The following is a 22,776-nucleotide window of genomic DNA, read 5'->3' as shown; positions in this document are numbered from 1 at the left end:
GATGTGGGAAAACTGGGACACTGATGGTGGAGTTGTGAAAGAATCCAGCCATTCTGGAGAGCAATCTGGAACTATGCCCAAAAAGTTGTCAAACTGTGCATACCCTCTTTTTGTTGTAGCTAGAAACTGGAAGATGAATGGATGTCCATCAGTTGGAGAATGGTTGGGTAAATTATGGTATATGAAGGTTATGGAATATTATTGCTCTGTAAGAAATGACCAGCAGGAGGAATACAGAGAGGCTTGGAGAGACTTACATCAACTGATGCTGAGTGAAATGAACAGAACCAGAGGATCACTGTACACTTCAACAACAATACTGTATGAAGATATATTCTGATGGAAGTGGAAATCTTCAACATAAAGAAGATCCAACTCACTTCCAGTTGATCAATGATGGACAGAAACAACTACACCCAGAGAAGGAACACTGGGAAGCGAATGTAAATTGTTAGCACTACTGTCTATCTACCCAGGTTACTTACACCTTTGGAAGCTAATACTCAACGTGGAACAAGAAAATTGGATTTACACACCTATATTGTATCTGCGTTATATTGTAACACATGTAAAATGTATGGGATTACCTGCCATCGGGGGGAGGGAGTGGAGGGAGGGAGGGGATAATTTGGAAAAATGAATAAAAAAATAATAATAAATAATAAATAAAATAAATAAATAAAATTATCTTGCTGCACAAGAAAAAGCAGATCAAACCAGAAAAAAATGAGAAAGAAAACAAAATTCAAGCAAACCACAACAAAAATCAAATCAAACTAGTAAAAAAAAAAAAAAAAAGAGAGAAGCAAAATAAAATGCAAGCAAACAACAACAAAAAGAGTGAAAATGCTATGTTGTGATCCACCCTCAGTTCCCATAGTCCTCTCTCTGGGTGCAGGTGGCTCTCTTCCTCACAAGACCATTGGAACTCGCCTGAATCACCTGGCTGTTGAAAAGAGCCACGTCCATCAGAATTGATCATTGTATAATCTTGTTGTTGCCGTGTACGATGATCTCCTGGTTCTGCTCATTTCACTCAGCATCAGTTCCTGCAAGTATCTGAGATGACCCTTCTTGACAAGGCAGACTGCTCTAATTGTACAGATTGCCCCCTTCCATTCTCATCCTCTCCTGCAAACTGCCCCTTGTATCATCTCATTTCTTATTTCATCTTCATTCTCCTCTTGTCTACTAGCTGTGTCCCTGCTATCTACAAACATACTTATGTTTCCCCCATCTTCAAAAAGCCCTCCCTTGATACATTCATGCTGCTATCCTCCCATAATTCCCCTTTTAGTGGCTAGACTCCTTGAGAAGGCTGTCTGCAATACATGGCTCTACTTCCTTTGCACTCACTCACTTCTTATAACAGTCTGGCATCTGACCTCGAGATCTCATCAATCAACTGAGACTGTTCTCTCCAAAGTCAAATATCTATTTACCAAATCTAAATGGCCCTTTCTCAATCCTCTTTCTTCTTGACCTTTATGCTGTCCTTGACACTTTTAATCCCCTCCTTCTCTGACTTGGGTTTTTATGGCATTCCCCTCTCTTGTGTCCTTTGTTGGTCCTTCATCCAAATCATGCCCAATAAAAGTCTCATAGACTTTCTCTTCTTCCTCTATATAATCATCAGCTCCTATGGATTCAGTGTTGATTTTTATGCAGCTGGTTTTCATATGTATCTAGCCCTAACCTTTTTTTTCCAGTAGTATTTTATTTTCCTAAATACATGTAAAGATAGTTCCCAACATTCACCTCTGCAAAACCTTGAGTTCCAAAATTTTCTCTCCCTCCCTCACCCCTTTCCAAGGCCCTAAGCTTTTGAAAAAAATTTATTTCATCTTGCATCTCCAACTTCTCAGTGGACATCTCAAAGTGGATGTCCTGCAGACATCTTACACTCAACATGTCCAAAAGGGAATTCTCTTTCATCCGAATGTGGCTCTTCAACAATGAGATGATTCAGACCAGTTCCAATGATCTTGTGATGAAGAGAGCCATCTGAGTGTGGACCACAACATAGCATTCTCACTCTTTTTGTTATTTGCTTGCATTTTATTTTGCTTCTCTATCTGTCTCTGTCTCTGTCTCTCTGTCTGTCTCTCTCTCTCTGTCTCTCTGTCTCTCTCTGTCTCTGTCCCTGTCTCTCTCTGTCTCTGTCCCTGTCTCTCTCTCTCTCTGTCCCTGTCTCTCTCTCTGTCTCTGTCTGTCTGTCTGTCTCTGTCTCTGTCTCTCTCTCTCTGTCTCTACTGGTTTGGTTTGATTTTTCTTGTGCAGAACGATAAATGTATAAATCTGTATGCACATATTGGATCTAAGATATATTTCTAGCATGTTTAACACGTCGGCTCCTGACTCTGGGCACTTTCTCTGGCTGTCCCCCATGCATGGAATGAATGGCATGGACTACCTGCCATCTAGGGGAGGGCATGGGAGGAGGGAGGGGAAATCGGCACACAAGGTTTTGCAAGGGCTAATGTTGAAGAATTGTCCACGCATATGTTTTGAAAAAATAAAGAAAGAAAAAAAAATTTTAAGACCACCATCATCCTCCATCATTGAAATGTCATCCTTGATTGCTCACTCTCCCTTTTCTTCATCTGTTGATTTTACTGTCAAATGCCCCCTTCTCTCTTCTGATATTGCCACCCTCCTGGCAGTGCCCCTCACACTATTGCATGAGCTGCTGGTGGGTCTCCCTGCTTCAAATTTCTCCCCACTTGCTTGTCAAGTTGATCGTCCTGAAACACAGCTCTGAATGTATTCTGCCTCACTCCCATCCAAAAGTGCGTACTTGGGCCTGAAGTGTCGTGGGGCCAGTGGCTTCGGGATCAAATACGACATCCTACTTGGTATTCAAGACACCTTGTAATCTGCCCCCTCCCAGCCCTTTTACACCTTACATTTCACTGGCCTCCTTGGTTTTTCTCCCACATGTCGGCTCCTGACTCTGGGCACTTTCTCTGGCTGTCCCCCATGCATGCAATGAGCAACTCTCATCTTCTAGTTTCAACTGGAACTCATCCCCCCCCCCAGAATAAAGAGGCGGGGATTGCATTTCCAACACATTTTCTTTAATGACTGGGAGAGAGGGTGGGAGAGGACAAGGAGGACCCAGCTCACCCCCAGCCCCAAGGAAGAGGGCTAAGGCACACGCGGCTTCTGGTGTTTCCATCCACAAGTGAGTGTGGGGGTTTGCATAGTTGATCTCCCTCTCCTCCTGAGTACACTTTGGCATTGGGGAAGGGGCAGGGAAAGAGATGAAGGGACCCCTCATAGCATGTTTCCTCCATGGGGGGGCAGAGGTGGGGAGGGGCAAGGTGGTTTTGGCAAGCAGAGGGAGACACTTCCCCCTTCCCTAGGTCCCTCACTTCAGCGAGGTGGCGCGGGGAGTTGGCTGGTAGGTAGTTGGCAGTGTTAGCTGGTGTCAATGGGAGTCAGGGCAGGCCCACAGATGTTGGGGGGACCGGTCTACGTGAGAAACGTCCCCTGCTCCCCTTCTCCATTCCACTCCACCCTTCCATAGTGACACACCAGGGCAAACGCGTGGGCGGATCAAACCCTTCATGCCAACAAACCTGGGTGAGGGAACCATTCCCTCACCCTCTATTCCTACCTCCCCATCTCTCTGGTGGAATACTCACATTGGCAATCATTACAAATATAAAACTGGATCAAATAAATTACTTAAAAAAGAGAGAGAGAAAGACCAAGATAGTACTACTGAGAGACAGAAAAGACTACATTCTTCAGAGTAGGAAATATTGTGCAACTCTCCCTCTTGTGGGCAGGCGGGTGGGCGAGGGCTCTTTGGAACAACCGGTGTCAGAGAAGGTCGAGGAAGTGCCGCCCCCATCCAGCCAGGAGACCACTCCAGTTTGGCAGAGAAGCCGAGAGGTGTCGGGAGATCAGGCAGACTAGAAGATGTCTCGGCGAGGTGGGAAGAGAAGAAAGGAGGAGGAGGAGGAGGAGGAGGAGGAGGAGGAGGAGGAGGAGGAGGAAGAAGAGGAAGAGGAGGAGGAGGAGGAGAAGGAGGAGGAGGAGGAGGAGAAAGAGAAAGAGGAGGAGGGGGAGGAGAAAGAGGAGGAGGAGGAAGAGGAGGAGGAGGAGGAAGAGAAAGAAGAGGAGGAGGAGGAGGAGGAGGAGGAGGAGGAGGAGGAGGAGGAGGAAGGGACAAGAGAAGCGGTGAGAGAGAATCATGACCAATATGCAGCCTTCCCCGTGGACTTTTGGCTGGCAGTGTGTGGTAGTGGTCCCAGGCTCCTCACCCCCCATTCCTGTCATGGCACAGAACTAACACCTCCGCCTTCATCAAGAACATAACTGATGAGGATGCTTGGTGGTACAAGTAGGGCAACAACCAACTCACCCTATCCCACCCCCTCGGGGAAAAGGAAAGGACTCTGGCTACATACATGCTATCTACTTCACAGTTACTAATTACCAACCAGCCCCCCTCACCCCTCCTCCCTCAGCTAATACAGACCTGGGGCGAGCCAGGTGTTGGCTGGGCAGATGGCAGTTACTAAGGTAGGTATTTCCCCCCATCTCTTCACCCCCCCTCCCCCAGCAAACGAATCCCTAGACAGGGAGGGGGGCAGAACCACACAGGATTCCATCTATCTCCTTGGGAGGGGAATGACAAAAGGAGACCCCACTGCTTCCTTTGTGAGATCTGGGGAGATTTGGGGGCACAACACAAGGTTAGGGAGGGCTGTGGATTAAGGAACACAGGACAAAAGTGTCCAGGGATATTTGGCTATAGGATGGTCTCCTGGACCAGAAGAAGGCCCAGGCTGAGGCCAGGGCCTCAGGGACTGGGGTGGGAGGTCTGAGATGGGTCAACATGGTGGAGATCTGCATCTTCACCCAGGATTTCACAAAGTTCGCTGAGGCGCTGTTGCATTTTGGGGATGCCTGCCAGCTGCTGCTCCAAACGCTGCTTTTCTTCTCTCAGGGTTAAGCGGGTGACTGTGTCGAGCTTCTCAAATTTCCAGCCCCCTTCACCGTCAAACTGCAGCAGGTGTGTGTGGTACTTCCTGTAGGGAGGAAGCCAGTGGGCATGTGTCCCATGCTCAGGCCCTAGGCCCTGGCCTTGGTATCCCTAAGCCAGCACCTCTGCTCCGCACTGTTACCACTTCATGGCATCTCCTTAAGTAAGCAGCAACCCTCTACCCAAAGGGCAATCCCCCGTGCGGCTGGCTCCCATGTGGACTGGGTCTTTGGAAGGGCGCTGTGAGCCCCAAAGGGCAATCCCCCGTGCGGCTGACTCCTGTGTGGACTGGGTCTTTGGAAGGGCGCTGTGAGCCCTGACCAGAAACGTGGGCAAGCCAGACCAAGACCACTCGGGACTCATGCCTGCCTGGAGCACAGTGCTCCTTCTGGGGGAGGAGGCACCTACCACAGGGAAGGCCGGTGGGTGATGGAGAGCAGGGCGATGCCTGCATCCTTAGCAGCCTGGAAAATCTTGCCCTCCACGTCAATGCTCACGGCACTGGTGCATTCATCCAGAAGTGCGTACTTGGGCCTGGAGGGGGAGACAACAGGGAATATAAGTCCTTTCCCTTAAAACAGACAGACAGACCAACAAACCCTTCTCATCTTCACTGGTGCTCAACTCCTTCGCTTGAGTTGCTTCCCCTTGCCTGGAAGGCCTGTCAGAAATCCCACCCAACCTCCAAGGCTCAGTTGTAGCCCAGCTGTGCTAGGGGAAAGATCTTATGCAAGTGAAGCGCTCGGGGCTTCAGTTCCAGCCCCTGGAAAAGGAAGGGGTTGAAGCACTGTGACCCAGGACCTGGTTCTACAATTCACTATGCTGTCTCAGGCCAGTGCCAACTTCTTTGGGCCTCAGTTGTTTGATTTCAAAGGTCCTTCCATTGCTAATGGGAAAAGTCTAGGACCTTCCTGAGAGAGAACATCTGCCCAGCTCTGCAAAGGCTCTAGCTCAGCCTGGCCCCAGTGCATCTCCTGCCAGGCAGGGGAGAGAGAAGGCAGAAGGGAAGCTTGCAGAGGGCCCGGGCTCGGCTCTGGGCCTGAGTTCCCGGGTACGAGGGCCCAGGTTTGGCTCTGGGCCTGAGTTCCCGGGTATGAGCAATGCTTTCTGGCTTCATGGCACCTGCCACTCTCAGATTAAAGACCCTTGGAATATTTTGAAAGAGAAGGAATTCCAAAGGAGATGGTTTCTCCCACTAATGTCCCAGCATCCTGAACACCTGCAGCCAGATACACCGCTATGGCTGCCCTCCATTCTAGGGCTTGGTGCTTGCCGTTCAGGTCCTCTTCACTCACCAGCCTAAATTTGGGCTGCTGAGCTCCCCTGGTCAGAGGCCCGGGTCAGCCCCCGACACAGGTTAGCACAGTGTTACCGGCTCCCTTTGGGGCCTGCATTTTAATGAGGAAGATGTCTCTGAGAACTCTTCCAGTGTCACATCTCTGATCTCAAACATCCGAGAAGAGGAAATGCATCCAACTCCCAACCACCGAGACCAAGCTTATGGGTAAAGGGACACAAGGGCCAACTCACAGCCTTCCTATCCCCGGCCCAGGGCCTCTGAGGTCTACCGTGTCGGGATGGGGTGGGGGTCCCCAGGTCCCTTATCCAAGAAAACAGAAAAACCACTCTGAAGCAGAGTTGTCCTTTCCCACTTGTACTCTCTTCCAAGGGGATGATGCTCCCATCACCTTCTTCTACCTTTGGTCAGCACTGAGGCCTTTTGTCTTGGTTTTTCTTCATGGGTGGATGCCCCAGAAGGATATACCAAGGGACCCCTCCCCCCATACTGCCTTCCAAGTTCCCAGTCAGTGTCGGCCAGGCCTGGCCCCTCTCCCCAACCCAAGCCCAACTGGCCTGTGGTAGAACATCCGGGCCATGCCGATTCTTTGCTTCTCTCCACCTGAGAGGACATCCTTCCAGTCACAGGAAGCCTCCCAACCTGCACAGGAAGGAAAAGAAGAGGAGGCTTAAATGCAGTTTTAAACAGTTGTTTGATGTTTAACACATATGTGATAGCCTGCCATCCAGGGAAGGGGAAAGGAGGGAAGGAGGGGAAAAGTTGGAACAGAAGCTTTTGCAAGGGTCAATGTTGAAAAATTACCCATGCATCTGTTTTGTCAATAAAAAGCTATAATAAAAAAAATCATTTAAAAAAAAAAGTTGTTTGACACCTGTATTATGCCTGGCCTTGCGCTAATGAGTACTCTGAGAGGAACAGGAAAAAAAAGACAACAACGCTCCTTGTCCTGGGGCTTGGCCTAACAATCACATCATTTCTCTAGAATGTTAGGGTTTAATAATACTCGGTATTTCTAGACTTAAGATTTGCAAAATGCCTTTAGGTGATTGCATTTGACCCTGCCAGGTAGTGCTATTATTAGCCCCATTTTACATACAAAAAAATTGAGGCTGAAAGATGAATTGACCTTTGAACTTGGGGCCCTGGCCACTGGGCAGTACCAGCAGTTTTATAAAATGTTTTACTTACAACAACCCCAAGGGGGGAGGGTACTGTGACTCATTACATGTTCCAAACGATGCTCTACAACATTATTGACTAGTCCGTGATCAACCAATTAATAAAATGTCCTGTCACCCACTGTGCCAAGCACTCTGTTGGAACTGGGGCCCACAGCTAGGGAATGACTCTGAGTCCCAGTCATGCGAGTCCAGAACAAGCATGCGGGGGGTGGGGTTGGGAGGAGTTTGAAGCAATTTAGTAGAAAAACAAGGGACTAAACTGAAAAGGATGTTAAGTCAAAAGGCCGGCTTGGACAATAAACGCTTCTGGACCAGAGCTGGCTTTCAGATTCTGGCCCTCTGGCTCCAGAATTGAATCTTTTCCTCTCTTCAGTCGCTCACTCCCTGCTATCCGATGGTGGAGGACCAGTGTGATTACCTGGGATTCCCTCCTGGAATGAGCAGGCCTTGTGCCAGGCCTAAAGGACAAGAGGAGCAGGGACAGAGCCGCCAGTGAGCAAAGGGAGAATGAGCCTGCTTTGTGAGAGGGACCTGGGACAAATTCTTAGCGCAGTGCCTGGCATATAGCAGGCATTGACTAAATGCCGAGAGTGGTGGAGCAACGTGAGGGAAAAGGGATGGACGTGCCACCAACGACCGGTCCCTTTGGGCCAGCAGAGCCAATGTGGGGGCTGCTCTCCCTGTGCCATCCAAAGACTACAGAGTCCTGATATTCCCTTGTGAAAAAGGAATCCCCCCTATGCCCAAGAGCTCATAGGCTTCAGCGTTTCCCTGTGATGGGGTACGAGCAGAGTCGTCCTCTGCCCCTACGCCAGACTGTCTCTTCTAGGTCCCAGGTGTAGAGGAGCACCTTGACTAACCTAAAAATGAAAATAGAGATTAGGGCCAAAGCTTCTCCAAAGAGAGAGAAGAGCCTGTCCAGGGAGGAGCTGGCCAAAAGCCAGGGTCACCCGGGAGGCCAACACGGTCATCTGTTACCATGCTTTGGCCAGAGAGCCTTGGAGAAGTGTGAGATGATATATTCTATCTCCACTGTGGAAAGACAACTCCTATGTGCCTGGATATGGGGATGCTGGGGAAGGGGGGGCCCTCCCCAATCTCTGAGCACTCACCTCCTTCCCTCTGGACGATGTGGTTGAGGTTCACGATGTCCAATATGGCCTCCAGGTAGTGGTCAGAGTAGCCCTTCCTTTTCATGTCCTCTATTGTGTCAGGGTAGATCACTTGGTCTCTCAGAGAGCCCACTGACATGTAGGGCCTGTGAGAGACATACAGGAGTGGGGGTGCTCACCGATGGCTTGGTTCCCTGCCACGCCATCCCAGCTTGATGACCCCAGATTTGGGACTGCATGATGCAGAGGCCGCGGAGGCCTACTCTCACTCACCTCTGGGGGATGTAAAACATGCGTTGTGGTGGAGGTTTGTAGAGGACTCCAGCATAGGCTGGCCAAAGGCCGCCTAAAATCCGGAACAGGGAACTTTTGCCACAGCCGTTGGGGCCGGTGATGAGCAGGTGCATGCCTTCTTCCACCTATGGAGAGCCACGGGAGAGGCAGGCCTTGTGTATTTAGGAGGCTTATATTCCCTCCCTTCTTTTCCTTTGGAGAACCTCCCTGTTACCCATGACAGCAAGTCCAAATCTTGAAGCCAAGTGATCCTAGTCTTTGATCCAAGCCTTTGAGGATCCTAGTCCCATCCCTCCACCACAGACGGGCCGCTCTCCTGGCTTGGCTCGCTTCTATCTCCCAATCTCTGCATGGGCCATTTCCTTTGTCTGGAAGGCCCTAGGCCTTCCTTCTTGGCTCAATCCTCCACATCTTTCAAAGCTTGGCTCAGGTTCCACCTCTCCCAGGAAGTCTTCCCCAGTACCAGCTGGCTCCCACTTAGCTTGTTCTTTTCCCCTTTTAAGAGTGCTACCCATGGTGCTGCTGGGCAAGGCTTGCATATAGTGTGTGCTAGGTCAGCATCTGCTGTCTTTCCACCCCTCCCCATCCTTTGATCTCCATATACATTGATTTCTCCCTTCCTTTTCTTAACCAGTATACTTTGTGTTGGCATCAGTGTGCTTAACACTCAAACATTCTCTGACTCCTATTTGGGAATCTAGTCGCTTTCAGGAGACTGGAAGCTCCCTGAGAACAGGCACGGAAAGGAGTTTTCTCTCTTATTTCCCTGCCCCCACCTTCCTCCTCGACACCCCAAGTTGGGCTCCGTGAACATGGAATGACTAGTCCACCTGGGCCTTTCTTTCAATGCTGAGCCTCCCTAGTGCATGTAAAAGAGAATTTCATTCCCAGCTGACTGCTTCCCTTGAAAGCAGAATCCAGCCTTTGAGCAGCAGAGCCTTTCTGCTCATAGGTCAATGCGTGAAGGTCCCGAGAGCAGGAAGTTCAAAGGGCAATGGGTGCCAGCCCTTATGCCCCCGGAGCACAGGGAAAGATCCCTTTCCCAATCTGCCTGGAAGGTAGGAGGAGTAGACCCAGAGCTCACTGAGAGATAGGCAGGAGGAGAACTAGTAGCAGTCAAGCTCAGGGACCATAGGCCAGCTCTCAACGATCATTAGCCTCCTCGATCAATTCTGCCCTGCTGGCAGCACATGTGACCTGGAGGTTGCTCACATTAACCTTGGATCCGAGGGCACTGTCCTGATGCCAACAATGCAGATCACGATTGCCCAGGCCTGAGGTTTTTCTCTGGGGCATTCCTCTTACCCTCAGATCACAGAGCCATCTTTTGAACCTTGGAGCTAGGAGGAACCTCTGGAACTATCTAGACTAGATGGGCAGTAAAAGAAGCCTAAGACATACAGCTGATGGGTGTCTGCCTTGGAATTCTCCCTTCTAGCTGCCCTGGAGAAGCAGTCTTTCCCTGGTGCCAGGGCAGAGCCTGACAGCACATGGAGCCTCTGGCCTACCCTGATGTTGAGGTTGGCCACCACCACGTCTCCTGTTGGGGTGATGATGGGGATGTTCTCACAGATGATCCCTTGCTCCACATCCACTACCTTGCCTGAGGGGAGAAGGAAAGGGAGAAAGAGCAAGGAAGGCTGGTTACCCCAAGGCCGGCAAGCGGGCGGGAGGGAGGGGCTGCTGCGAGGCCTGGAAAGGTACTGGAGAGCCTGCAGGCCACCGCTCCCTGGAAAGCCAGAGAACCCCACTGAGTCGTTAGAGGATGGAACACTGAGGACTGAGTGCCCACGAGCTGGGATGAGGCAGGACTGGGAGGCTCTTACAGATCCTTTCGTGGTGGCTACCGGGGGTCTCCAAGGGCAGAGCCATCACATCTAATCTGCAGGAAACGGTCTCTCCCTTGCCTGCTTCCAAGTCACATCTCAGCTCCCCGTGTGCTCTCCAACCTTTACCCATGAGCCTCTAATACACATACTCTGACACATATACTCACACACATTCTCACACTCACACAGCACTTGAACACGCCTATATGTGCACTCATATGCAACTCACACATATTTAGCCATAGGCACACACACACATCCACTCCCACACGCCCTCACACACACCTCACACGTGCATGCACACATCCGGCCATACCGGCACACAGTCACAGCCACGTGCACTCCCACGAGCACCAGCGGCTCCAGCCCGCCTCATCAGCACAGCAGTTTATCCACTGCCCTCATAACACAAGATGCTCGTGCTCAGCCCTCTCTGTGTCTATGTGCGCTCTATCTCTTTCCCCTTCCCTGGACTATCCCAACCTGTCTCCCTTCCATCTTTCCCTTAACTCTCCTCCCATCCCTCCAGGAAGCATTCTTCCCCTAAACACTCGCGCTTATACACTTCTCTCCTGCCGCCTATCCAAGCAGCACCGTTCACCCATCACGTCTATGCTACCTCGGATCATTTGCAATTGTTCTCATAGCGGAAGGAGGACGGCTAGGGCTGGAGCCATGGCTCTTTTCTGTACGCCCATGCAATGCCTAGTGTGCTACAGGATGAATGCCTGCACTGGAGGACAGACCGGTGCACTGCCTGGAGTTCTCCTAACTCTGCTGACTCTGGAGGCCAGCACAGGACTTGAATTTGGCCCCGCCGTGCCAAGCAGGGACTAGAGGAAAACGGAGGGAAAGGCAAGAGAGACAATTCCTGGGCTCTCTCAGATGTGGGAGGGTACTAGGGTAGGCACACTGAGGGCTACTTTGCTCTACTAAGAACATGAGCTTGGAGCCTCCTGAGGGACACAAAGTAGTGTAGGCTTCTCCCAGACAAAGCACATGCAAATCAGCACTTAAAAGCTCCTCATCTACAGGTCAGCAAAGGCTAGAGGCAGGGGGCAGGATGAGTGAGGGCCTGTGTAGACATCCATGAGCTTGCACAGCAGCTGGCAACGGGCATCTACAAAAAGAAGTTGACAGGGATCCCAGAGGGCACTGGACAACCGACCAGTGAGTAGGAATTCCCTGACAAGAGATCATCCAGACTTTGCCTGACTCTCCATAGCCCTGGACTTAGTCAGAGGCCTGGCTCAGTAATTAGCCTCTTCATGGGACTCTGGACGAGTTACCTTTCTGGGCAGTTCAGTTTTCTCATCTGAAAAATGAGGGCATTAGACTGGATGAGCAACAGCATCCATTTCCCCTCTTCTTATCCCTGTAATCCTAGCTACCCAGTGAGCCCATGACAGGTAGCAGGAGCAGCCATGAAGGGCCAATTAAGGATGACAGCTAAAGCACGGCCCTCTGGGAGCAGCTCTGCATCCAACAGGTCATCTCGGGGAAGGCTTCCTCAAGGGGAGGGACCTTGAGCTGGGCCCTGAAGGATGCGGGGGATCCAGGGGGACAACAAGGAACTGAGAAGATAGGCAGGAACCAGGTCTATCCAGAGCAAGGGCAAAGAGACAGGAGGCTGGAGACATGGGATAAAACTGAGTGGGAGGGACTTCATAATAGAGTTAAGACTGGGTGCCAAGTAACAGGCAACCATGGAGGCAACACGAGACAGAGACCATTCAAAAGGCAACAGGTGCTTGATATGCTGATTCAATGAATGAACGAAAGGAAAGAAAGCAAGTGCTTACCTTTGATTTTCAGGGGTCCTTCCATACGCACCCCATGCCTCACAAGAGCTCCAGGTCTGGCCTTCACTGGAGAGTCCTCTTGTTCCCCAGGCCTCTTGAAACTACCTCGCTGGACATCCTCAAACACCTGGAACATTTCGTACACCCGGGCAGTGTAGCCAGCCAGTTCTGTCACCTGGGGGGGCAGGAGGGAAGGGGGAGAAATCAGTCTTGGCCCGGCACTCTGGCAGGAAGCCTGGAGCAAGCTGGGGGTAAGAATACCTCTTTATAGGAAGACATAACTCGCTCAATAGCATCCGCAGCAGCCGTGAGCAGGTTCCGGGCGATTGTGAAGGCTTCAGTGCGCTCACTCACCAGGTCTTCTTCCTTCATCTCCAAGGCCGCTTTTTTTACTGCCTCTGAGTCTACACAGGATGGGAGAAGAATGGAGAGTTAGCTACAGGACTTATATTTCCACTGGCCCAGCCAATTTGACCTCCATAGATGGATCTTCCACCAGTTCCTGCCTGCCTCATGGATCGCGTGCAAACTCCTTGGGTGGCTGTATCCAAAGCCCTTGCTAACCAGGGTCTGGCCTACCTTATAGCTGCTCCCTACAAGCACCCCCTGGAGATGTGAGAAGCTTGTCTCTCTAGTTCACTTAGAAGCCTTTGGGGGGGGGGGAGCAGGGCACGCTTGTGCTGGATGCCTCTTTCTAGTCAGTCTGGCCTCCATGGCAGGGCTTCATCTTGGTCCTCAGAAATGGAAAAAAGGCAGCAGTGGCAGCCCCACTCCTCCTCCAGCTGGCTCTGGGGCTAAACATGGGCAGTGACTACAACATAGTGGCTCTCAGAGAACCCCAAGACAGCCGGGTATTTGAAACATATTCATTTCCCGGCTATGGTGGGTCTGACAGTGCGCTCCTCAACAACGGGGCCCACATTACTTACTTCTCTTAGAGTTCCAAAGTGCATAGCAATGGACACACAGTGAAGACTAATGGAAAGAATATGGAACTCATCAGGACTTTTAGGAGACTGGCTCTGCTACTTAGTTTCCCCATCTGTAAAATGGGGGTAATAATCTCTGACCCACCTTTCTTACTTGGTTGTCATGAGAATCAACTGAGGCAATGGGAGTGAAACTGCCTGGATAATCCCAGGACCATGTTAAAGGAAAAGCTCAATGACCAGCCCAATATGTGCCAAGAGCCATGGCCTCTTGGCTATGTGCCATCTCTGAATCATAACCCCCAATCCTTCTTTGGATGAGGGAGGCAAAAAGGCAGCATTATGGCCCGAGAAGAGTCCCAGGGGCACAGGGAGTCTGCCCATCTCATCACATAAAGGGCCACGTAGGGGCAATGGGAATCAGCAGTCACTGCCTCGCTACCTCTATGACAGGCACTGTATTGAGAAGCTCAGTTTGGAATCATGGATTCTGGACACTGGAGGGGACCTCTGAGATTATTGTGTTTTCCGGATAAGAAAATGAAAGCCTAGAAAACATATACTATGGTGGAGAGAAAAGAGGGATGGAGAAGGAAAGGGGGGAAATTAATTACAAGAAGTCATACTCCAAGTGTGCAGGGTCTGATGTTAAAAAGCAACTGATAAGGGCAGCTAGGGGGTGCAGCAGATAGAACACCAGCCCTGAATTCAGGAGGACCTGAGTTCAAATCTGGTCTCAGACACTTAACACTTCCTAGCTGTGTGACCTTGGGCAAGTCACTTAACCCCAGCCTCAAAAAAAAAAAAAAAAAAAAAAAAAAAAAAAAAAAGCAGCTGATGCCCATGAAAACAACCCTGGACTTGGGAGTCAGAAAACCTAAGTTGGGGTTCCATCTTTGCCACTTAGCCAGCCACACAATCTTTAGCAAGATCCTTTCAAGCCTCATCTGTAAAGTGAGGGGTTATATGCTGGCTAATCTCCAAGATCACCTGTAGGTCTAACATGCTATGATTCTATGGTTTTCCTTGGAATGCACAGACTAATAGAATAATAGGGGGAAGAATGGCCCACAGGAAGATGGAGTGCATTCTGAGGCATTAGTCAAAAGGGATAAACAGGTACAGGCCCAGAAAGATCATAAACATGTGGGAACAGAACACTCCTGGCTCAGGCAGGCCTGAGAAGACGATACGGGAAGGCAGAGGCAGTGGCTGCCCATTATGCATAATTAGGTTCTGCTTATCTCCTTCCAGGTGAGCCCTCCAGAAGTTATCTGTGTATGATCAGGAAGTTACTCCCAAAGACTCTGGGCAATAAGCCATTTTATCAGGATGAGGGACTCTGCCTCTTGAGCTAAGAGGCTTTGACTCTGCTTATTTAAGTCCTAGCTCACATCCAGTCTCCAGTTGTCACCATGCTGTCTGCAGCTCTCATTAGATATTGAGCATTAATTACCTTTGTTCATGACTTTGTGTCTTGTCTTCTCCATTAAGGAGTTTTATTTGTATATCTCTCATAGAGCCTCGCATAGAAATGATAGCTTAATGTTTGCTGAATGAGTAGATGGTACTGAATAAATGTTTCATAGTCATAAAATGTCAGAACTGAAAGAGAACTTAAAAATCATCTATTCTGACTTTTTCATTTTACAAACGGGGAAACTGAGGCTAGAGAAAGGTAAAGATTTTAATACAGCAGTTACTATTCCATCCTTTTCCCCTAACATGTACCAGCCCCATACATACCTTGTAGATCCCTTCTTAAACCGTGGTTCACGACCCCCCACATAGGGTCTTTAACTGAATGGGGGGGTCACAAAATGACGATTTTATTATCAGTAAATATTTTATATACCTAGAGATCCAGGACCACATAAAAATGTCTCAAGTGAAAAGGAGTTACAAGTAGAAAACTTTAAGAAACTCTATTATAGATGATGGGGGCTGAAAAACAAGCCAAGTAATGTTTGGATAATGGAATTTCTTTATGGCCAAGTTATTGAAGGCTTGTGTGTGTGTGTGTGACTCTTCTCCCCAACAGTATTTGACATAGTTCTACCTACAGTAATAACAAGAGAACAAAACCAAAGGCATATATATTAACAAAGATAAAACTATCCCTAATTGCAGATGATATTATACTTAGAAAACCCCAGAGAATCAGTTTAGAAACTGAGACAATTAGTGCCCTCAGCAGGATAGCAAAATATAGAATAAATCCCCAAACTACCGGCGCTTCTATATAATATTATCAAAAGCTGTCAAAGAAATAAGAAAAATTCTATTAAAATAACTATAAAATATCTGAGTTAACCTACCGAGACATACCCAGGATTTATATAACTAAAACTACAAAAAACTGTTGGCAGAAATAAAGGGAGACAAATAATTGGAGAAACATTCACTGCTCATGGTTAAGTCATGTCAATAAATGACAATACAAGGTAAATTCATGTACATATTCAGTGCTATACCAAATTATTTCAGAGGTAGTTTTTTTTAAATTAAACAAAATAAGAGAAAAACAAAAGGCTTAGCACGTCAAGGGAAATAATGAGAAAAAGTTTGAGTGAAGGATGCATAGCATTAATAAAACTATATTTCTTCCTGCTCTGAAACAGCTTGCTCTGGACAAGGAGAAGACTTAGCTTAAAGTAGAGTGGGATTTTTCTGACTGGCAGGCAGTATAAGAAGTGAGGCTTGGACCAGGAAGGAGTCAGAAGAACTGGGCTCTGGGCCTGACTCAACTATTCACTAGACACAGGGCCCTAAGCCAGATCACACATGTGGAACTGCCATGGTGCTTAGAGTTCATCTAGTTCTGACAAGTGAGCAACTAAGAGGTCAAGTGACTTGGCTCAGATAATGTGGGGAGTGGAGAGGTGGGGGCGATTGACAGCTGTGCCCAGGACCTGCACCCCTCTCCCCAGTTCTTCTCAGTCTCAGTGCGGGGCTACACCTGGAGCTAGACCTTGTTGGGGAATGTGCTCCCAGACTCTTCTCCCCACAGGGTCCTCTTACCTGTCTCTGAATAGCCAACAGCAGTGATGATAGGTACAGCAACCATCACAAGGCCGGAGGCACTCCACACGTACTTCATGAGGAACTGTTCCAGCATGACGTACCAGAGCCTTTCCAGAAGAATGAGGTTAATCTGGGAGGCCAGGTCTTGGTATGAGTGCTGCAGCAGGGCCAGTTCCACCTAGGGGACAAAGAGGCTCCATGAGCGCCTGCCCACTCCCCCTGCCTTTGGGGACTAAACCTCGTCCTAGGTGAGCAGCCTGGGCAAGGAGCACGAGATGCTGGTGGTGAGGTGTTCTCATAATCACATGACTAGAAAGAATCAAGACCAGGGACCCTTAACTTTCCCGGCATCCTGGATTATTTGTACAAAGTGATAGAACCCTTTTCAAAATCGTTTTTAATGGAATTCAGATGAATAACCTCTGGTCCAAATCAATCTTCTCATTGTCAAACAATGGAAAGGAGAAGACAAAGAAATCCTTGGCCATGGTGGCTACTCAGGTGTGAGGGGCGTTCGTAAGCCAGACCCTGTGATATTGTGATCAGAGTTGGGGGAAAATATGCATGCATACTCTCTATGTTCACACACACGCGCGCCTGCGGTCCCCAGTTGACGAATAGATTTTGTTGCCAATAGTTCTTTACAAGTAGCTAGTTTGGAACAAGGTCCCAAAGTTTCCAAGTGGTGGTTCAAGTCAACAAATAATGTCAAATGAACATGGGCCACATAGGCCAACCACACTATGTACCATATAGAACACTGTTTCTGTGAGGAAGCTCATTCCGAAGTGCTGCTTGGGAAACCAAAGGCACATCTACCGACATGGATGTGGCCCTCGAAGTAACAAAGGCTCATTCCCTTCCCTTCGGGTCTCTTATCCCAGGTAAAGCCCAGACAACTTTTATTTCAAAGATCCTTTAAGGCCCTTCCAATAAATGTATCACTCACCCAACCCCTTTGATTTACAGATGTGGAAGCTCAGGAGGTAAAGTGGCTTGCCCAAGCTCACACAGCTGCCAAGTGTCAGCCAGGATTGGGAGTCAACGCTCTTTTCCAAAGGCCTTGTCCGAGAATCAGAGTGGGAAGAAGCTGAGGAAGCCTGGGGCTTCTGGCTTCTCCTGAGCTGGTTTCCCCAGGTGGAGCTAGGAAGGACTGAGACTGTGGACATGTAGCTGCTCCATGTCAGTCTCCTGACCATCCGGTGGGAAAGCACCTGAGTCTCCTTGACATCAGGACCTATTCTGGTGACCCGCCTGGGTTTCACCCTCCCAAGCTGAGCACACGTTCTCTCGTGCTGAACTTGAAACGGTCCTGCTTGGCTGCCTGAATGTCTCCAGACGCCTGGTGCTACAGCCCAGGCAGCCCTGCTTGCCGGCTTTTGGGATTCATCTCTGATTCAGTGTCGGCACTCTCTCCTTTTTCTTTCATCTCCGATCTACCTCCATCAGCAATCTTGGGATCTCAGCATGACTGCACCCTCACGGAGAAGATGGTGGCGATCCACCCTGAGATCCCTCCACTGCTCTCCTCCTTTGACAAGTGTTTCCTCTAGGTCTGGCTGGCCTCCTAATTCTAGTCTCTTTCTGCTGCAACTCATTTGCCACAGGCTGGGCAAGTCTCTCTCATTTACAACTTTGATCTCAGAAACAGTAAAATTGGAGTCAGGAGCCCTGGCTCCAGCTGCGTCCTCGGGCAAATCGTCCTCTTTCTGAGGCTGCTTCCTCCAATTTATTGCCTCAGAATCGCCCGGGCCACTGAGATTAATTTAGGGTCACAGGTTTATAGATGTGGGGCTGGAAAGCACCTGGAGGAAACTAAGGCCCAGAGAGGTTAGTGAGGGTTAGAGCTGGGATTCAAATCCAGTTGCTGTGACTGCAAATACATTGCTTGTTTGGTTTTTACTTTGTATCATGTTGCTTCCCTGTTCTGGATCAAATAGTTACAGGTAGGATTCAGGTCTCTGGTCCGGCCCTCTACTCCAGCCACTATTGCAGGGTTAGGCCAGGCTTCTCTGACAGTCTGGTGGAACTTAAGGACCCTTTCTGAGAATCATGGTTTTAAATGCATAAAATAAGCTACATAGGATTATAAAGGAAATCCATTATATTGAAATACGGTTGTAATATTTTCAAAAGTAAATTCAATGAACATTTCCTAGCTGTGTGACCCTGGGCAAGTCACTTAACTCCAGTTACCTCAGCAAAAAAAAAAAAAAAAAAAAAAAAAAAAAAAAGTATATTCAAGAACCCCTGCCTTAGATGCGGCTGCTTTAATGTACTCTGATTTACACCCCAGCTGTCTGTGCGCTGGACGGGGAGGGCAAGGCCAGGGGTGCTTTTCTGCTCGGTACCCCCACAGGACCTACAGTGGGGACTTGGAAATGACGGTGAAAATGACTGAGGGCAAGAAGCTGGGGCCCCGCTAGCTCCCCGGCTGCGCTGCTGGCCTGCGGCTTTGATAAAGCAAAGGAGCGCTCCTCTTCGAATTATCTCTCCCGTAAATCCACATTGTCAGATGGAATCACGTTTGCTTAGAGCAAGTTTCACCGGCAGACAGGAGTGCGCACCCCGGGAGCCCGAGGCTTCTGGGCATAAGGAGATTGGGGCCTGACCGACAATTTGGCTTTGGGGACTTTGCCAAGTGGCTCACGTTCAAAACTGTCTTCCGAGGGGGGGGAGGGGGGTTGGAGATCCTAGACCCGGTAACTCCAGATCTTCCGGGAGGGCCGATCCCGCCCGGGGGTCCTCGGGAGCGGATCTTGGGGTGTGAATACGCATCTATATGTGCATATTCTTAGGAGTGTGTATTTGGTGCCGCTCCCTCCCCCTCCCATACACGCTTCCCCCACAAGCCACGGGTCCCGGCCTAGCGGAGGGAGAGAGGTTTCCGCAAGCGCACGGCAGGGGGCCCCAGGAGCCCCCCCCCCCAAAGAGCTGGGGGGCAAGGCCGCAGGTGCGCGGAGGCCGCGGAGCCGCGAGATCCCGTTCCAAGCTCAGGGCGAAAGTGAAACAAAGAGGCCGCGCCTGCGCGCTGGAGCCGAGGAAGCGGGAGGAGACCGCGAGCGCTGGCCTGGAGTAACCTTTCCCGGAGCCCGGGGTCAGCAGCTGGGGCCGGGCCGGGGCCTCTCGGGTAGAACATTCCCAGGCCCAGCCCCCGGTGCTGAAAACGCAAACCCGTCCGAGTTCTGGGCTCGGGGCAGGCGGGGACCGGGCTGCTCCGGGAGCCAGGAGGGGGCAGTGGGATGTGGCCAAGGCGGCGGAAGGGTGGGTCGCCTCCTGGGAGAGGGAAGCACGGGCGGAAGTGGCTCGCACCAATTCCGTCTCCCGAGGGGCTCCGGTGAGGGGGGGAGGGGGATGAGCTCCAGCCACTCGCAAGTGTCCAGTTCCCTACTGGGAAAGAGGTGGTGCTGGGGGGGGGGAGGGGGAAAGGGCACGGAGATAGCTGGCAGCGGGGGCCAAGCCAAACAGGCGTTACACAACTTCCTCGTGACCTCTGCCCACCAGGCCTGTTATCTCAGCATCCTCCCATTCCCTCCCTTTCAAGGAAATGAGGAAGGGGGAAGGTCCCGGGGCCCCAGTCTGGCTGGCAGGCAGGGGCTGGGGAGCTAAGGAAGCCCCGAGAGGAGGAAGGAGGTCAGAAAAGGCCTGACCTCTAACCCCAAATAGCCAGTCTCCGCTGGTGCCGCTTGTTAACCCCGCTTGGGTCTGAGTCATTCTTTGAACGCCCCTGCCTCCCAGAGGCCCCTCTGAGGGCTACCTGGATTTCAACAGCTGAGAACAGGGAGGGGCCAGACGATCAAGGAGCTGAGGCTCTATTCAAGTCACATGGCCAAAGGCAGCAGCTCTCCTTCCCCCCCCTCCCAGCTGGGGACCCACAATAGTCCAGATTTCCCAAACGCTGGAAGCCTCCGTTTTCTCTGTGCCCGTCCCTCTGACTCTGCGTTTCTCCTTCCCCGCCCGCCAACAGCCTGGTCCTCAGAGATCACCTCCCCGGCCCTTGGCATCTTCCCAGTTCAGTCATCAGGTTAGACAGAGCCAGCCCCGAGACCTCTGGGGGCTCTGGGCAAAAGGGAACTTGCCCTAGTGCATGGAAGACTGGGAAAAACTTCAAGGAACAAGGCTGGAGGGGGCCAGGCAGGTTTTGGGGATGGAGAGAGACAAGCAGAGACTTGAATGGGATGCTCCAGTCTGAAACCGCTAAGATTTTCTGGCAGCCAGTGTCAAAAACAAAATAAACAGAAGTGTAAAAGAAAGCAGGAGTTTGGAACATGGCTCGCACTGGCAAAGGACCCCTCACCAGCATGTTTCCTTGTGCCACCCAGAGGGGCACTTTCCCCTAGCCCCAGACATCCGTTTATGTCAATCTCCAATCTTTTCTTCAACCAGCCAGGAGCAGTCTGAACAGTACCCCCCCCCCAAGGGGTTCCTCTTCCACCACTAACCCCGACACCCCTCCCGGCTTTCCTTCCTCATTGCTACCACCAACTCCAAGAACTGCCCAAGCCTTTCCCCGGTGGGGGGCTAGCCTCCCCTGTCACCTTCCACGGTCCCCCTCCTTCCCCTCAGCCCGCTGGCTTACCTCGTGGCCTCCGTAGAAGGCGATCTCCTCCGAGTTGGCCACCACTCTGGAGTGCATGTAGCGCAGTTCCCCTTTGCGGCGGGCCTCCTCGGCCACCAGCTCCCCAAACTTGGGGGAGCAGGCCCGGAGCACCTTGGCGGTGAGGAAGACCACCAGGCCCGCGATGGCCGAGGGCCAGGCCGTGCTGGCTCCCCGAGAGCGAGCTGTGCGCAGCAGGGTGTACGAGGTCACTGCCACATCGAGCAGGGGCTTGGTCAGGTTGGAATAAAGGTGGGCCACCGAGGCCGCAAAGGCCACCACGTCTTCAGTGAGGGACTGGTCGGGGTTGCGCAGGCGGCCGTCCATGTTGCTGACTCGGTAGTAAGTTTGCTGGTTGAAGTAGAGGCGGTAAGCGTGCCCCACGAGGCGGCTGCGGAAGGCCAGCGCCAGGCGGCCCTCCAGGTAGCGGATGGCGCTGTTCACGAAGGTGGCGGGCAGCGCGATGAGCAGCCACTGCAGCAGTTGCCAGCTGAAGGCCCGCGGCTGCTTGCGGACAATGCAGCGGGCCAGGCGCCCATCTAGGCGGGCCACGTAAACTGACAGGAAGGTGCGGCTGACCAATGCCGCCGTGTGCAGGCCCAGCAGGGCCGTCTCCTGGCACAGGACGTTGGGGAAGAGGAGGCGCAGCAGCCAGAGCAGCCGGCGCAAGAAGACCCGGTTGGCACTGGCGCTGCTACCCGCCATCCCGGCGGCGGAAGAGGCTGAGGTGCTGCGGAACTCCGCCTCGGCCGAGGACAGGGGCTGGGCGGAGGATCCCCTCGGGGGCGACGAGGTCGCCAGGCATTGGCGCACCAGGGGGTAAATCTTGTGCACCCCGTAAGCGGTCAGGGCCAGCACCACGGCCAGGCGCCTCAGGGAGACCGAGCGGGAAGGCCGGGCCTTCGAGAGCACCTGCATGGTGCCCACTAGGGAAGAGTGGGCACACAGGCTTTACACAGGGGCTATTGGGAAGGTTGTCCAGGCAACTGGAACCCTGTGGACAGGCCCCTTAGGCCGTTTCCTAGGAAACCGGGGGTGCAACAGGGCATCCACTGTGGTGGTTGCTCCAGCAACCGGCCAGGGCTCTCTGTCTCCGTTCTAGATCTCTAGTCTCTCCCCTAGGAGTGTCACTCCTCTAGGTCTCTGTCTTTCTTCAGGCTGTCTCCTTCCTAACTGCACTTTTTCTCTCTCCAGTTTGTCTCCACTGTCTCCCCTCTCAGTCTCTTTCCCTATTCACCCTCTTCAGTCAGTGATCCCTTCGACCCGGCCAGCTTCGTGGACCATATAAGGTCAGAATGTGGGGTGGACAGAGTCCGGAGAAGGGAGTGCTAGCTTCTCTTCCTTCACCTCCTCCTCTTCTTCTTCTTCTTCTTCCTCCTCCTCCTCCTCCTCTTCTTCCTCTTCTCAAGGCGCGGCCCCTCCCCAGGGCAGCAAACTCTACCGCTCTTCAGGCAGACTGGAGCGACAGTGACTCCGCCACCGGCCCATAATCCCCACCCATCACTCCCCCGGGGCGAGCGAGATGGGGGGGTGGAGAGGAGGAGGAGGAGGAGGAGGAGCCGCAGCTGCTTCAGCAGCCTCGAGCTACAACGACCCCGCCCATCTCACGCCTCTAGCTACACTCCGCCCAGCTCCTGAAATCATAGAGCACTTGGAGGACTCAGCGGGCTAGAGACGCCATTTCCTCTCCCTTCCTCCTGCTGGCCCCGCCT

The 22,776-nt window shown here is 51.4% G+C and overlaps 2 protein-coding genes across 2 annotated transcripts in view; one reads left to right on the top strand and one right to left on the bottom strand.

The window, feature by feature from the left end:
* Nucleotides 1-4,146: 4,146 nt before the first annotated feature.
* On the bottom strand, nt 4,147-22,146 carry ABCD1 (ATP binding cassette subfamily D member 1). The gene is made up of 10 exons (XM_074277922.1): nt 21,047-22,146; nt 16,465-16,645; nt 12,776-12,918; nt 12,515-12,689; nt 10,392-10,486; nt 8,863-9,008; nt 8,590-8,735; nt 6,851-6,935; nt 5,405-5,530; nt 4,147-5,042 (listed from the first exon to the last, which is right to left on the bottom strand). Exons 1-10 carry the CDS (start codon nt 21,980-21,982, stop codon nt 4,814-4,816), a joined length of 2,262 nt encoding a protein of 753 aa, XP_074134023.1. The 5' UTR covers nt 21,983-22,146; the 3' UTR covers nt 4,147-4,813.
* The window catches only part of BCAP31 (B cell receptor associated protein 31), a 29,781-nt gene continuing 29,111 nt past the window's right edge, over nt 22,107-22,776 (top strand). The window contains exon 1 of the mRNA XM_074277923.1: nt 22,107-22,353. The gene's annotated coding sequence lies outside the window, so the exon portion shown is untranslated. The remainder of the gene's footprint in view (nt 22,354-22,776) is intronic.

Source organism: Sminthopsis crassicaudata, chromosome X (genome assembly GCF_048593235.1).
Source record: "Sminthopsis crassicaudata isolate SCR6 chromosome X, ASM4859323v1, whole genome shotgun sequence".
Lineage (NCBI taxonomy): Eukaryota > Metazoa > Chordata > Mammalia > Dasyuromorphia > Dasyuridae > Sminthopsis > Sminthopsis crassicaudata.
Note: the sequence above shows the minus strand (reverse complement) of the source record. Positions and strands in the feature narration are given on the sequence as shown.